General features: G+C 40.5%; 1 protein-coding gene across 1 annotated transcript in view; it reads right to left on the bottom strand.

Annotated features, from left to right (window-relative positions):
• Positions 1–1,028: 1,028 nt before the first annotated feature.
• Positions 1,029–12,203, bottom strand: part of C4H12orf75 (chromosome 4 C12orf75 homolog) — a 45,818-nt gene continuing 34,643 nt past the window's right edge. The window contains exons 2-5 of the mRNA XM_083179657.1: positions 8,536–8,560; positions 7,044–7,079; positions 3,482–3,558; positions 1,029–1,811 (exon numbers count right to left, since the gene is read on the bottom strand). Of these exons, the coding sequence (XP_083035783.1) occupies positions 1,747–1,811; positions 3,482–3,558; positions 7,044–7,079; positions 8,536–8,560 (203 nt within the window). The 3' untranslated portion in view covers positions 1,029–1,746. The remainder of the gene's footprint in view (positions 1,812–3,481; positions 3,559–7,043; positions 7,080–8,535; positions 8,561–12,203) is intronic.

The following is a 12,203-nucleotide window of genomic DNA, read 5'->3' as shown; positions in this document are numbered from 1 at the left end:
CCTCTCAAGGGTGGAAGTTGTTTTTCTACCTAACATCTCAAGTGGAAGAGAATTTTACCCACATTTATTGGCTTCCATGGAGGTTTTCCAAGAAAACAAAGTTTCAGATACGAATATAAATTGGTTCTATGGTTAAGAGTTTATAGGGAAAAAAATGGTTTCTTAATATGAGTAGCCCAAGATTACGGCTACTGAATAAGGGATCATACTGACTGATGTTACCGCATAACAGGTAGGCAAAAATATTTGACCAGTTATTGTGGCTAAATTGTAGATAACTGGCTGTTCCATGCTTATATCAAACTCCTTATGCAAATTAATGTGAAACTCCTTCTAGTGGATTAAACTCAGGATGTGTATACTGGTCCAGTTTAACCACTGAAGTGACTCCAGCAGCCTGCTGTAAATAGTAATGCATTGTTGCCCACTTTATCAGGTGTATTTATATTGTTGAAGTTGCAAAGTAGTCAGACTCACTTGTGCAGGAGTCTACAGAGAATTGTGTAGAAGTATACATCTAGGTGTTACAAGATGGCGTAATTACCAAAGACAAAACCTGGTCTGTAAATGAATGATATAGGGTCCAATGAAGCACTTCTATGGTGTTTTTGTTTTGCGTTACACCTGAACCATAAAAGCTTTATTAATCACAGGCTTATTTTACAAAAATCGGGCTTTAAGTGTCATCATTCTTGTTTCATTTATAGCTAGCCAGGATCGAAAGTGTGGTTTAACTTCAGAGTAGTTAATATTTAAATGTTCCTCTCTCCCAGTATCACCATTCTTAAAAGATGGGGCTGGGATTGGATCGTTTTCAAGATTTGTCAGAGCAATGTATTGTCCGTCTGCACAGGAAGAGTGTACACTAACAAAACCCTTCCAAATACCCGAAGTTCAAGGAAGATAAATACATGCACACACTGGTTTTCCTTTACTTATTGCCAAATCTAAATGAATTGGTTGGAAGAAGAAAACAAACCCACAAACTGAAGTTCTAAAGGCGTAGTAAATTGGTCACCAAAAGCCTATTAACAGAGAAAACGAACAAAGACATTTTATTAACCAATTCAGAATATAAATAAGTTAGCTTTGTGGTATGGACATTCAAACAAGAAGCCATTACAAATTAAAAATAAATAAAATTGATTAACCAGAATGACCTTTATAGGCTCAAATGAGCAGATAAACAAGTTAATTACAGAAACTGATATCATCAGAAAGTTTAAAATTACTTTTTTGTATAACCCTTTAATTCACCAGAATGGCAACAATACATTAAACTCAGATGTATATAAACCATTGACCAATAGCCAATTTCAAAAAGCAGCCACAGTTTCTGGGAGATTTAGTGCAGAAGCACAGACAGTACTGTTAGCTGCAACTGACGAAGGCCATCCAGGTTACTTGCTGATACATAGTTCAGTTTAAAAGTGAAGGATAAAGGAAGGCGCTCAGTTCTTACAAGACCTTTTTACCTGTTCAGAAACCAACTTAATGGAATAAATGTTTATATAAAATCCCACTCCTACTTTATTATGCTAGCACTGTCTTGTACATGATTCCTGGATCGCAGTAAGAATACAAAAATCACAACCTGTAGGCTCAAGAAATAAACAGGGGGTAGCAGCTTTGGAGAGAGACCAACAGTGTTCTCTGCAAAATGAAATATCCAGTAGATCTCACATGAGAATCCGATGCACCTTTACCCGTACTTTGATCATAAGGAGTTTCCAGCAGAACACTGTGCTAGCAGACATTATTTGGCAAAGGGGATCCATGCTTCGGTATCTGTTTCCCAGAGTCGCTGGAGTCTGGAATGATTTCAATAGAACAACTTAGTTACATTATTTTTATAGTATTTATAAATAAGAGACCACAATGCTCATAATACTGCAGCTGCTTCATTGGGGTGTTCATACTTTTTACAGATGGAAATAAACAGAACATAGGGATTCTAAAAATTCTATTTATTAGGGTTTAATACCACAGATTTGGCAGTGCATCTGTGCTACATGCCTTCTTACATTTCTCTGATGAAATGTAAAGAACGTTTTGAAGCAAGTGAATGTAAACTAAATTTCCCTTCAACCTTCATGCAAAATATACCGCTTTCACATTGCAATCCCTAGTCTGACACTTTCACACTAAACCATACTTATACCCCTATTACACCAGAGGTTGGACCCGGGATATTGGCGCTCCAGTCCGGGGCGGGGCGTGGTGTAAATGGGCTGAAAAAAAAATAACACGGTTCCTGTTTCCCGGGAATCTGACCCGGCAAATGTTCAGGGTCGGACACGGGGCTTATCCAGGGCTCAGGGTGGTGTAAATGGTCCTTACCCTGGTTATTTGGCGGGGAGAAGGCTGCGAAGAGCTGATTGGTGCTTCTGCGGCTCTGGCAGATGATGTCATCTGCCGGAGACCCGCACAGGTCAAATGGAGCAGCACAGCAGCAGCATTACCACGCTGTTTGCAGCCTGTACCCTACACTACAGCAACAGTCTGTGCTGGAGGCAATCTCCCCAGTGTGTCTACAGCCTCATCTGCAGCAACACAGGCTGGCTGTCACACAGTGTGTCCCACAGCATCACCCTCAGCCTGACTATTTGCCATCTTTGCTGCAATGCTGGGAGCAGACCCCATCCCCTCCCTTTTCCCTTTCTTGTGACCTCATCTCAAACAGCCTAAAAGGTCCATTTTTAATGACACCAGCAAGGAAAGACAGGGCTGATCCCTTTTCATTGTAAAAGGGCATTACACAGGAATAACCTGGATTGAAGTGCAGTGTAAATGGGGTCTGAGGCAGGGCATGCCCTGGCAATTTCCAGTGTACAATTTCCCAGGTCCTACCCGGCATTCTGGTGTAAAAGTGGTATTTTATCCCATTGGATTGCTGGGTTAGTCGACCCGGATTATTAGGTTTGGTGCTTTCACATCGCACCTCGACCTGGGTTATTGCCAGGATGCAATAACCTGGGTTATTGCCAGGATGTAAAAAGGGGTAATATTCTGGTCAGGAGAAGGTACATGCCTGTATCTTATATAGCTCTTAACAGTGGAATGTTGGTAAGTCTAGCTTGGCTTTATGAGGACTGACAAGAGACACCTATACCTTTACTTCCCAAAAGATTTTAAATAAAGGAACTCCCACAAACGGATATGTAATTACTAAATTAATCTACATCATTTTAAATGTGTTATTTGTGTCAAAAACTGGAGGTATTGCTGGTAGTACTGCCCTGCAACTGGTAGAAGCAGTACCACAATCACATGTAGATGGTGTATATGACAATGTTTATTTATTTATTAACAGTTTCTTATATAGTGCAGCATATTCTGTCTATCACTTAAGAGGACTGCTTGCCTACTGTATATGTAGTTCTAGACCTAGTCTTTAACATGACAGCCTATGTTTTAATTACTTATGAAAACCCAGCATTTCAAAAAGATCTTTAACAGGCATGAGGAAACCAGCGGTTACCTTGTGATTCTTTACAACTGTTAGATGTTGCTTTATTGGTGTCTATTGGTAACCCTACATACACTCCTCCATAATTCCTGAAAGGGTAGGAAAAATAAACACATGTTTAAAAAAAAAAAAAAAAAATAACATACATACAAATGTTCCACTCCAACGGCAACACAACCATGACAAACAACAGCCTTGATGTCCTCTGTAAGTGCCCCCCCATCACAGAGCCCAAGATACACAATGTCTCACACATATGCTTGAGTGACATTTACCAGGTGCGAATACTGAGAACTGAAAAACAATAATAACATCCTAAAATAATGTGAAGAATATAAATTTATTCATTTAATTTAGTGCTGGTGAGAAATATTGAATGGGAAAAGCATACACCACTCACATTGAGTGATGGGAATACAAGTGTGTAAAGGTTTTGTTCGCTTCTCTGAATCGTAGAGTGACCTTCAACCAGTGGAAAAATAAGAAAGGGGTCAAACCTTGACTCACATAAATTTAATATGTGACAGATGTATAAAAGGTATCTTTGTTTTCTTTGGAAGTCAAAAGGAAGACTCAGGAATTGCGTACCATACTCAGGGTATACTCCGTGGCAAGGGCAAGTATAGTGTGAATATTCATATAACTGTTTCTTTGTATGCAGGTTGTCCTCCTTTCCTATACGTGAAGTTCTCCGTATATACACCGAAGACTCTGAATGTTTTAAAAGCTAGGTTACCTCCTTCTAGAAGCCAGCAAATAGCCCAAAACAATATTATTGTGTTTGAGATGGTTGCTTGCCTCAGAAAAAAAAAAATTAATTACATTTTAGGTTTTGTGAGTTTTCGCCAGTAGCCATATTTGCCTTTTTTTACATGCAGTAAAAAAAATATTTTTAATTCAAATATTATATGGACTGAGACCCAATTTCTTTTATTTGGGTGCATTACACACTGATATATAATGAAGGGAACCTCCTTTGATACAACCAGGGCTGCCGTCAGAAATTTTGGGGCCTGGGACTGACAAAATCCTGCCCCCCCTTCCCTTCCCCTACAAACACTCCCGTCCGCCAAGAATTAAAAGCTTACCTGCTGCTGCGGTCCATCTGAGTCCTCAGGCAGCAAGGATCTGTGATCTGGCTGCGGCATGCTTGGGTGCCCGCACTGTAAGCTGCACAATGACGTCACACCATGCGCGGCTTACAGTGCGGACGCCCAGCATTCCTGCTACCCGCTGCACTGCATGTGCAGCAGGGTACTGTCTATGTGCGGCGGGCTGTGGAGGACGTACGGCCCGCCGCTGTGTAGTGGGGAGGGTGGGTGGCTGAATTCAATGGGGGTGCTGGCGGGCTGCTGCCCGGGCCCTGGGGTCTGTCAGAGCCGCTGGGCCCGAGACAGTTGTACCCCTAGCATCCCCCTGTCGGTGGCCCTGATACCAACTAAGAGTAAGAGATTCCTTTAAGTGAATATATCTTTAAAAGTCCATGAGTGTGGTACGGTATTTCGCCAAGAAAACAAGGATACCTTGATGTATGTGTTTTTAAGACACCTAATCTCAGTTGGGATACAAGAATTCGTGATGATAAAAAAAAAAAATTACTACATCACGAAATTACTACACATTATATACATTTTGAATTTCACGGGTGAACGTCTTATGTATATAAAGGAGAACTTTAAGTCCAGTAAAGGGGGACAACCTGCATAAAAAGAAAGTTATGTGAATGTACACACTATACTTACTGTAAGTATGGTATGCAATTCCGGAGTCCTAATTTGACTTCTAAAGAAAACAAAGATGCCTCTATACATCTATCACAGATTACATTTATGTGAGTCAGGGTACGACTCCGCTCTTATTTCTCCCCTGGGTGAAGGACACTAAGAATCAGAGAAGCTAAAGAAACCTTTAAATATTTGTATTCATGTCACTCAATGTGAGTGGGGTATGCTTTTCCCATTCAATATTTTATACAAGCACCATCTTAGATGGATAGTCTTCACATTACTTTATGACTTTACTACACATTGTTCTTCAATTTTCTTTGTTTGTTTCATGGAGACCACATCACTTATTTAAAGTGATTATCAACGGAGCAACTTCAATATGGTAGATAAATATCTTCAACTATATCAAGGGTTTTAACATAGTACAGGAGGGAAATTTTCTTCAAAGGAAAATAAGAAATAGAACACAAGGACACGCACTGAAACTGGAGGGAGGTAGGTTCAGGGGAAATGTTAGAATTACTTCACAGAAAGGGTAGTGGATAAGTGGAATAGCCTCCCATCAGAGGTGGTAGAGGCTAAGACAGTAGAACGATTTAAACATTGTTGGGATAGGCATATGAATATCCTTAGAAAGAAATAAGGATTAAAAAGGGTTGAGATTAAGGGTAAAAAAAGGGGCAGACTAGATGGGCCAAATGGTTCTTATCTGCCTTCAATTTCTATGTTTCTATTCCAGTATTACAATGAATGTATTGTATACAATAAAAAAATAAAAATAAAAAATTATAATAATAATCTATTAGTACTTATGATTGTTTCTACGGTTAGGTTTCTTTTGCTTTGTAGTTAGGGTCAATTAATTGATCCTTTTTTAGAACTGTAGAGGCATTGCTTTGAAAATACAGATTTTTCTTTTACCCCTTTCACATTGCAGCTTTAACACGGTATATTGCCGTTTTCTTTACAGTTTTAAAACCGGGACAGCTGCAATGTGAAAGCTACATTGTCAATTTACCGGTTACAGAATACCGGTATTTTGAAATGTGTTAAAAGCAGGAACCTACACGTTTAAAAAAAAGTGATGGGAAAAAAACGCCATTGAAACGGTAATACCCCTTTCAGACCGCACTTAAAACGGGTAATATACCGTTTAAGCTATGCGGTGTGAAAGGTTAAGGCTGTCTGACCCATTTTTTAAAAACATTTCAAATTACCGGGTCAATGCCGTTTATGCGATGTGTCAGTTGCATTTGTATCTCTCTCTCGAACTGGACATAAAAAAATAAACTAATTAAAAAAAATAAAATAAACTAGTTTCCTGTTCGTGCCAATTTGGTAATGCAGCACTTTATGGGAACCTGGAAATATATCATTTTTGTCAAGAAAGCTTACATGCTACTGTAAAAACCCATCAGGCAGGCAGCGTTGCTGCTAGTCAGTACATGGATTACAAATGCAGGGCTGGCAATTACTTTAACCCTGGAATCTCGCTGCAGACATTTTTGTTGTGCGCTGCAAATGTAAAGCATAGATAAACCACAACCCAGGGCAGAGGCAATTAGTGCTATTATACTGTAGCTGATCTATGCAGGGTCTCAGGCAATGGATACCTGTAAAAAGAACATAATACACACAAAAGCAGCTTAAGGCAATGAAGTTCATAAAACATATTGACTTATCGTAGGCGTACATTTCCATTGTCCTCAAACAAGACTAAGGGTTAAAACTACCAGAACAAAGTCCAACATGCCAAGAGTCTATTACTCTATGTACCAGATTTGTTGGCATGCATTAAAATGATCATTAAAAAAAGTATAACAAAAATGTAGGCATAGAACCCTTACCTGTGTTTGTCATCTTGAGGTGTGTCATCATGTGTCCTGTATTTCAGAGATGCGAGAGATTTTATTCGGTTTTTGGAAGGTAAAAAAAATTAAAAAAAATAATCATCTCGGATGGGAAGATATATCACCAAGTATTATTATACATTCTTAGATCTAACCCAAATATCAAATGTACTAAAACTCACTGTGCCAGATGCACTAAGCTTCAAACACAGAATGTGGCATGGCAGGTAGGAGCGGATTGGCTGGTTGTTTATCACTCTCCTCTTTATCACTTTTGAAGCTTAGTGCATCTGGCCCACTATCTGTAGTGGAGTACCAAACTCCATTAGCCCCTTATGTGAGGGCTTATCTTCTCCTATATCAGTGGTTCTCAAACCTCTCTGTCACAAAACATATATGTACTGTAGATGAAATCAAGAGAGAAGACAAAGACATTTAGCAAGTAGAAAATTTCCCAAGTCTCCCTAGTCTTTCAGCTCTGTTCCTGGTATGTTTTAAAACAGCTCTTTTATTGAAGGCAAAACCCTAAATGTGGTGGATGGCTATTTTCACAGAAAACAGTGATGGGATCCAATACATGGGGGTCGATCCTACCAGTCCCGAAGGGTGCAAGATGCTGTTCGGGTGCCATTTAAATGCTGAAAGCAGCACCTGAATTAAGCCTCTGTCGCACCTTTTGCAGGGCCGAATTCGCTTATAATTGCTCGCACCCCTATGGAGGTGTGAGCACTTTTAAGCTAATTCAGTCCGCCGTAAATTGTTCCCGTGATGATTCACGAGTGCGAAACATCCACACCCAATAGGATCAACCCCATAGAGTATGGCAATAAGTGACCTATATCCTATGCATTATTTACACTGCATCTGAAAGCCCTTTACTTTAGGAAGAAACTAATTTTAGTAGGACATTAAAAATTTGTTCATGTTTGTAAGATTTTTCTAGTGGACACTGGTTTGCTTCTCAATTGTATGTGTTAAATGAACCATAAAATGGAGTGAGAGAAAGCATATATGGACATATTTTTTATGTGGGGCCACAAGGTTTCTGCAGTGCCTTACCACACTTAAATAAGCATGGTACAAGTGCATGGTAAATAAAGACTGTACCATCAGGACAGGACACTGAAGCAATTATTAGGGTGGCAGATTGATAGATTCCAAGAAAAGCACAGGAGGAGAGAGGGCCCTGCTCTTGAGAGCTTACATGCAGCATAATAAATCCAGTGTTTTTCTGTGCATCACATTGTGGAATCCCATCTAATATGAAACTTTGGGGCATATCCAATTAGTCCCAATATTTTTACCCTAAGGATAAAGATTTTGTCCTATTGGCTGCCAAGACCATTCTGCGATAACTCCTATTAAGATAAACGTTAATAAAAGTTGTGGGATTTTTGACTAGGGAGTGTACATAATAAATGTGGGCCTAATAGCAAAGCAATCACTAGACTAGTCATTTCTAATCCATTAAAACAAATGGTTTACTCACTTCTCTGCAGCTGATCCCCTGCAACCTAGAAAAGAAAGCAGAGGACAAGATTGGTGTATGCTGAGGTAAAGAAATAGTTAAGCTCATCCAGTATTACAAAAGGGGTGCGGGCAAAATACCGGCAAGTTCAAAAATATCGACAGTTAAAATCCCGACATATAGGCCAGTATTCAATGAGAAAAATTTGCCTTGTTTTATGGCGAGTTTGTGCTATTTTCGCGTTGGAAGGAGCATTTTGCTCTCCAAAAGTGAACCACCCTATTCAATGTGATATTTTCGCCGTCTTTTTAAGTGATTTTCGCCGTGTCTCTCCGTGTAGCAATTCTCCATCTTTTCATGGAGAACTGGAATGTAAACTTTTAAACTAAAAGTTTTTTTTTTTTAAATTTTGGTGTTAAAAAATCAGGTTTTTTTTTGTGAAGGGGCATGTTATTTTTATTCATGTGCTTATAGCACATGAATATATATTTAATTTAAAAATATATATTTTGTAAATTTTTTTTTTTTTTTTTTACACAGAGCAGCCAGCAGGGGCCGGAGCTCTCGAGCCGCTCATTAGATATTCATATATTCACTGCATCCGATCATTACATATGCACGATCGGGTGCAGTGAATACTGGGTCCCCCGCTGGCTATAGGGGGGGGGGCAGCTTGTGCTGCCTGGGTCCCGGGGAGTGCACCTCCCCCCCACATATGTTCTGGGGCAGCCAGGGAGACTTTAATCTCCCTGGCTGCCACCGTCCCCCGGCTCCCTGCCAGCTCCCTGCCGCGGACGCTCGTCCACTGCAGGGGTTAAGACTCACCGCGAGTGGCGGCGAGTCTTAACCACATTGAATAGTGGGAGCAGGAGTGGCAGCGAGCCCTCCGGAACAGGGCGAGTGCATGGGGAGAGAAAAAATCTCTCGCCATCCACGGAGAATTATTCTCGTTAAATACTGCCCATAGAATGTAGACAGGTGAAAAAGTCAACATGACTTTCGGTCGACAGGTCAACATGGGTTTTTAGCACAGTTTTTTGACCCGACAGACGGTATTTCATGCCCTACTAGGGTGCGGTGGGAGAATAAGATAGTGTGCTCAGCTTTCCTTGAGGAATAAATGATCACTACAGAGAAAGTAAGGTTGTATCAACCACAAGTTTTGCTAATGTGTGTCACTAATCTAGAAACAAACACATACTGCTTTACACAGACTTTTAGTAGTGCAGGTGGAATAAACAACAGCAACAGACTGTAAAACGAATTCCCATAGTGCATTTTAAGACCAACATCTGCACTTTAAAGCTTCATACACACTAGACGATATTGGTTCACAATATCGCTCAGTAAGGGCTTTCTGAGCAATATTGTTCACAATATTGCCTAGTGTGTGCACTCAATATCGTGAAGGATGCATGCTCCTGCATGTCTTTAATGACCCCCTCCTTCGTCTAAACGTGTTCAGATAAGGAAGTTATGCTATGCTACAGCATGCCCATTGCCTCCACCCCAGCATCGGCACTGATACAGGCACCCCGCCGCCAATATCGTCAGGGACTCGTTTATTGGCATATGCAGACTTGCCTCATGCACACTAAAGAGGAATTTAGTTTTTCATAAGATTCTCAATTCGTGTACAGAAAACAAATAAGGTGAACAATGAAAATGGGATATTGAGAGAGGGAGGGGTTCATAGATACGAGAGACTAACGTTAAATTCAATATACAGACTTTCTGAATTCTATGCATTACAATAGAGACAGAAGAGCAGTTATTTTTTCATCCATGTTTTAGCACTCATTCACGGTTCTCAAATATTTAACAAGGGTGAGGAGTTGCTTGTTCATGGCGAATTTCAAAGCTTGGGCCTCCTGTTTCACACAGAAGTAGAAAAGATTTGTGTTGAAACCATACTGTGGATTAATACAGTTAGCAACAATTCTTTGTTTCATAGACACACGGCAGGAAGCAACACAGCATATTTTTCATTAGACACGTCAACAATGCACCATTCAGAAACGCTGGCAAAGTATGCTTTGGGGGCAGGAGAGGATTTAAACATACACTTCAGTTTGGAAGCTGACTGATAATGAAATAAGATGGTGGCACTGCATAAGGAATTTCAACACTAATGTGGCAATGCAGCGTATATCCAAATGCCCCACATTTGGGAGAGGTAAGTTACGCTGTAGTACTACAGAACTCATGTGTAAAGATCAGACAAATACTGAAAAGTAAACCAGAAAATTCAGTGATAAAACACAGAATTACAGTATATAAAATAACATAGAAAAACACAGAGAAAAAAAAACTGCCATCAAACAAATCTAGTTTAAAAGATAAGTACATCAATAAATAAAATAAAGTACCAATATACATTTACTGGTAGAAGACCAGAGCTACTTCTGAACTGGGGAAGAGGTCAGCAATGTTGTGGAATAAGTACTGTAGCATACACCAAGTGCTGGCATTGCCCAGATTATTAGACCGGAAATCTCAGCAGTGACATTTTCAAATTCATAGATCAATAGCTGAAAGTGCTCCAACAAGTTATTCTGCCCAACCACAACTGTTTTAGTTGTGTGGACTTGCAAATTGTGATTTACCTTCAAAACTGATGGGACCATATCACTAAAGTGCAATTTTTTAATGGACTAATTTTTTTCTGAAAACCTCTGCCCTCTTCGGTAGCTAGTAGAATGCCGTAGCCAGAAACTAGAACAATTTCGCTCAATAAAAAAAAAAAAAAATTAAATAAAAAACCAGAAGCACTATGGGAATAGTGGCCACATGTATAAAGTATCGCAGACACTGTCATTTCCAGAGGCTAGCCAAAATTTTTAATTTAAAAAGGTCTACAATGGAGCAACATGCAACAATTGCAATGTGACAGTCGGGATTTTGTACTCAACGCCAGGAGATTGTAAAATATGAGGCTTTGGGAGATATATGCCAACATACTGTAGGGCAAATTATACAGAAAAGAAGGTGGGGTACTTGTGTACTAGCACGGCGCCCCGATAAATACGCGTCCTACGACCTTTTCATACCCCCACTATCCACGTCGGCGTGGAGTTGAGAATAGAAAGTGTGGCGAACACAGCGAGCCACCGAGCCGGAAGTGTGGCAAGCCCCGGGAGGGGACGCAGATACCGGTGAAGGCCGCGAGGGGATGCGGATACCTGTGAAAGTATCCGCGGGGCTCGCCACACTTTCTATTCTCAACTCCACGCCGACGTGGATAGTGGGGGAATGAAAAGGTCGTTGGATACGTACTGCTGTGCTCGCCACGCTTCGGGTTCACGTTTATACTTGGGGGTGGCATGGGGGTGCATTTAACTATTGTAAGCACCCAATAGGGTGCCTATACAATTTATAATCGCATTGCATGGCATTGTATGCCATATACAATTTAAAAAAATTGTATGCCATTGTACAACATCGGCCGATATCGCGACGCATCGCATACCATCGCATACGATATGGTGTGCAATGCGATGGGCGCCGTGCTAGTACACAAGTACCGAAGGTGGGCATGACCTGAGATAGAGCAAAGAGAGGAGGGCATGACCTTGCAGAATCCATCAGCTCCAGACAAAAGCAGTGCCACACCAAGCACTGCTTTTGGAGGGAAGTGGGATCTTCTAAAACACTAGGTCACATCTCACCATGATATGGTCATGCTACCT

This window comes from Crinia signifera, chromosome 4 (assembly GCF_055691185.1).
Source record: "Crinia signifera chromosome 4, ASM5569118v1, whole genome shotgun sequence".
Lineage (NCBI taxonomy): Eukaryota > Metazoa > Chordata > Amphibia > Anura > Myobatrachidae > Crinia > Crinia signifera.
Note: the sequence above shows the minus strand (reverse complement) of the source record. Positions and strands in the feature narration are given on the sequence as shown.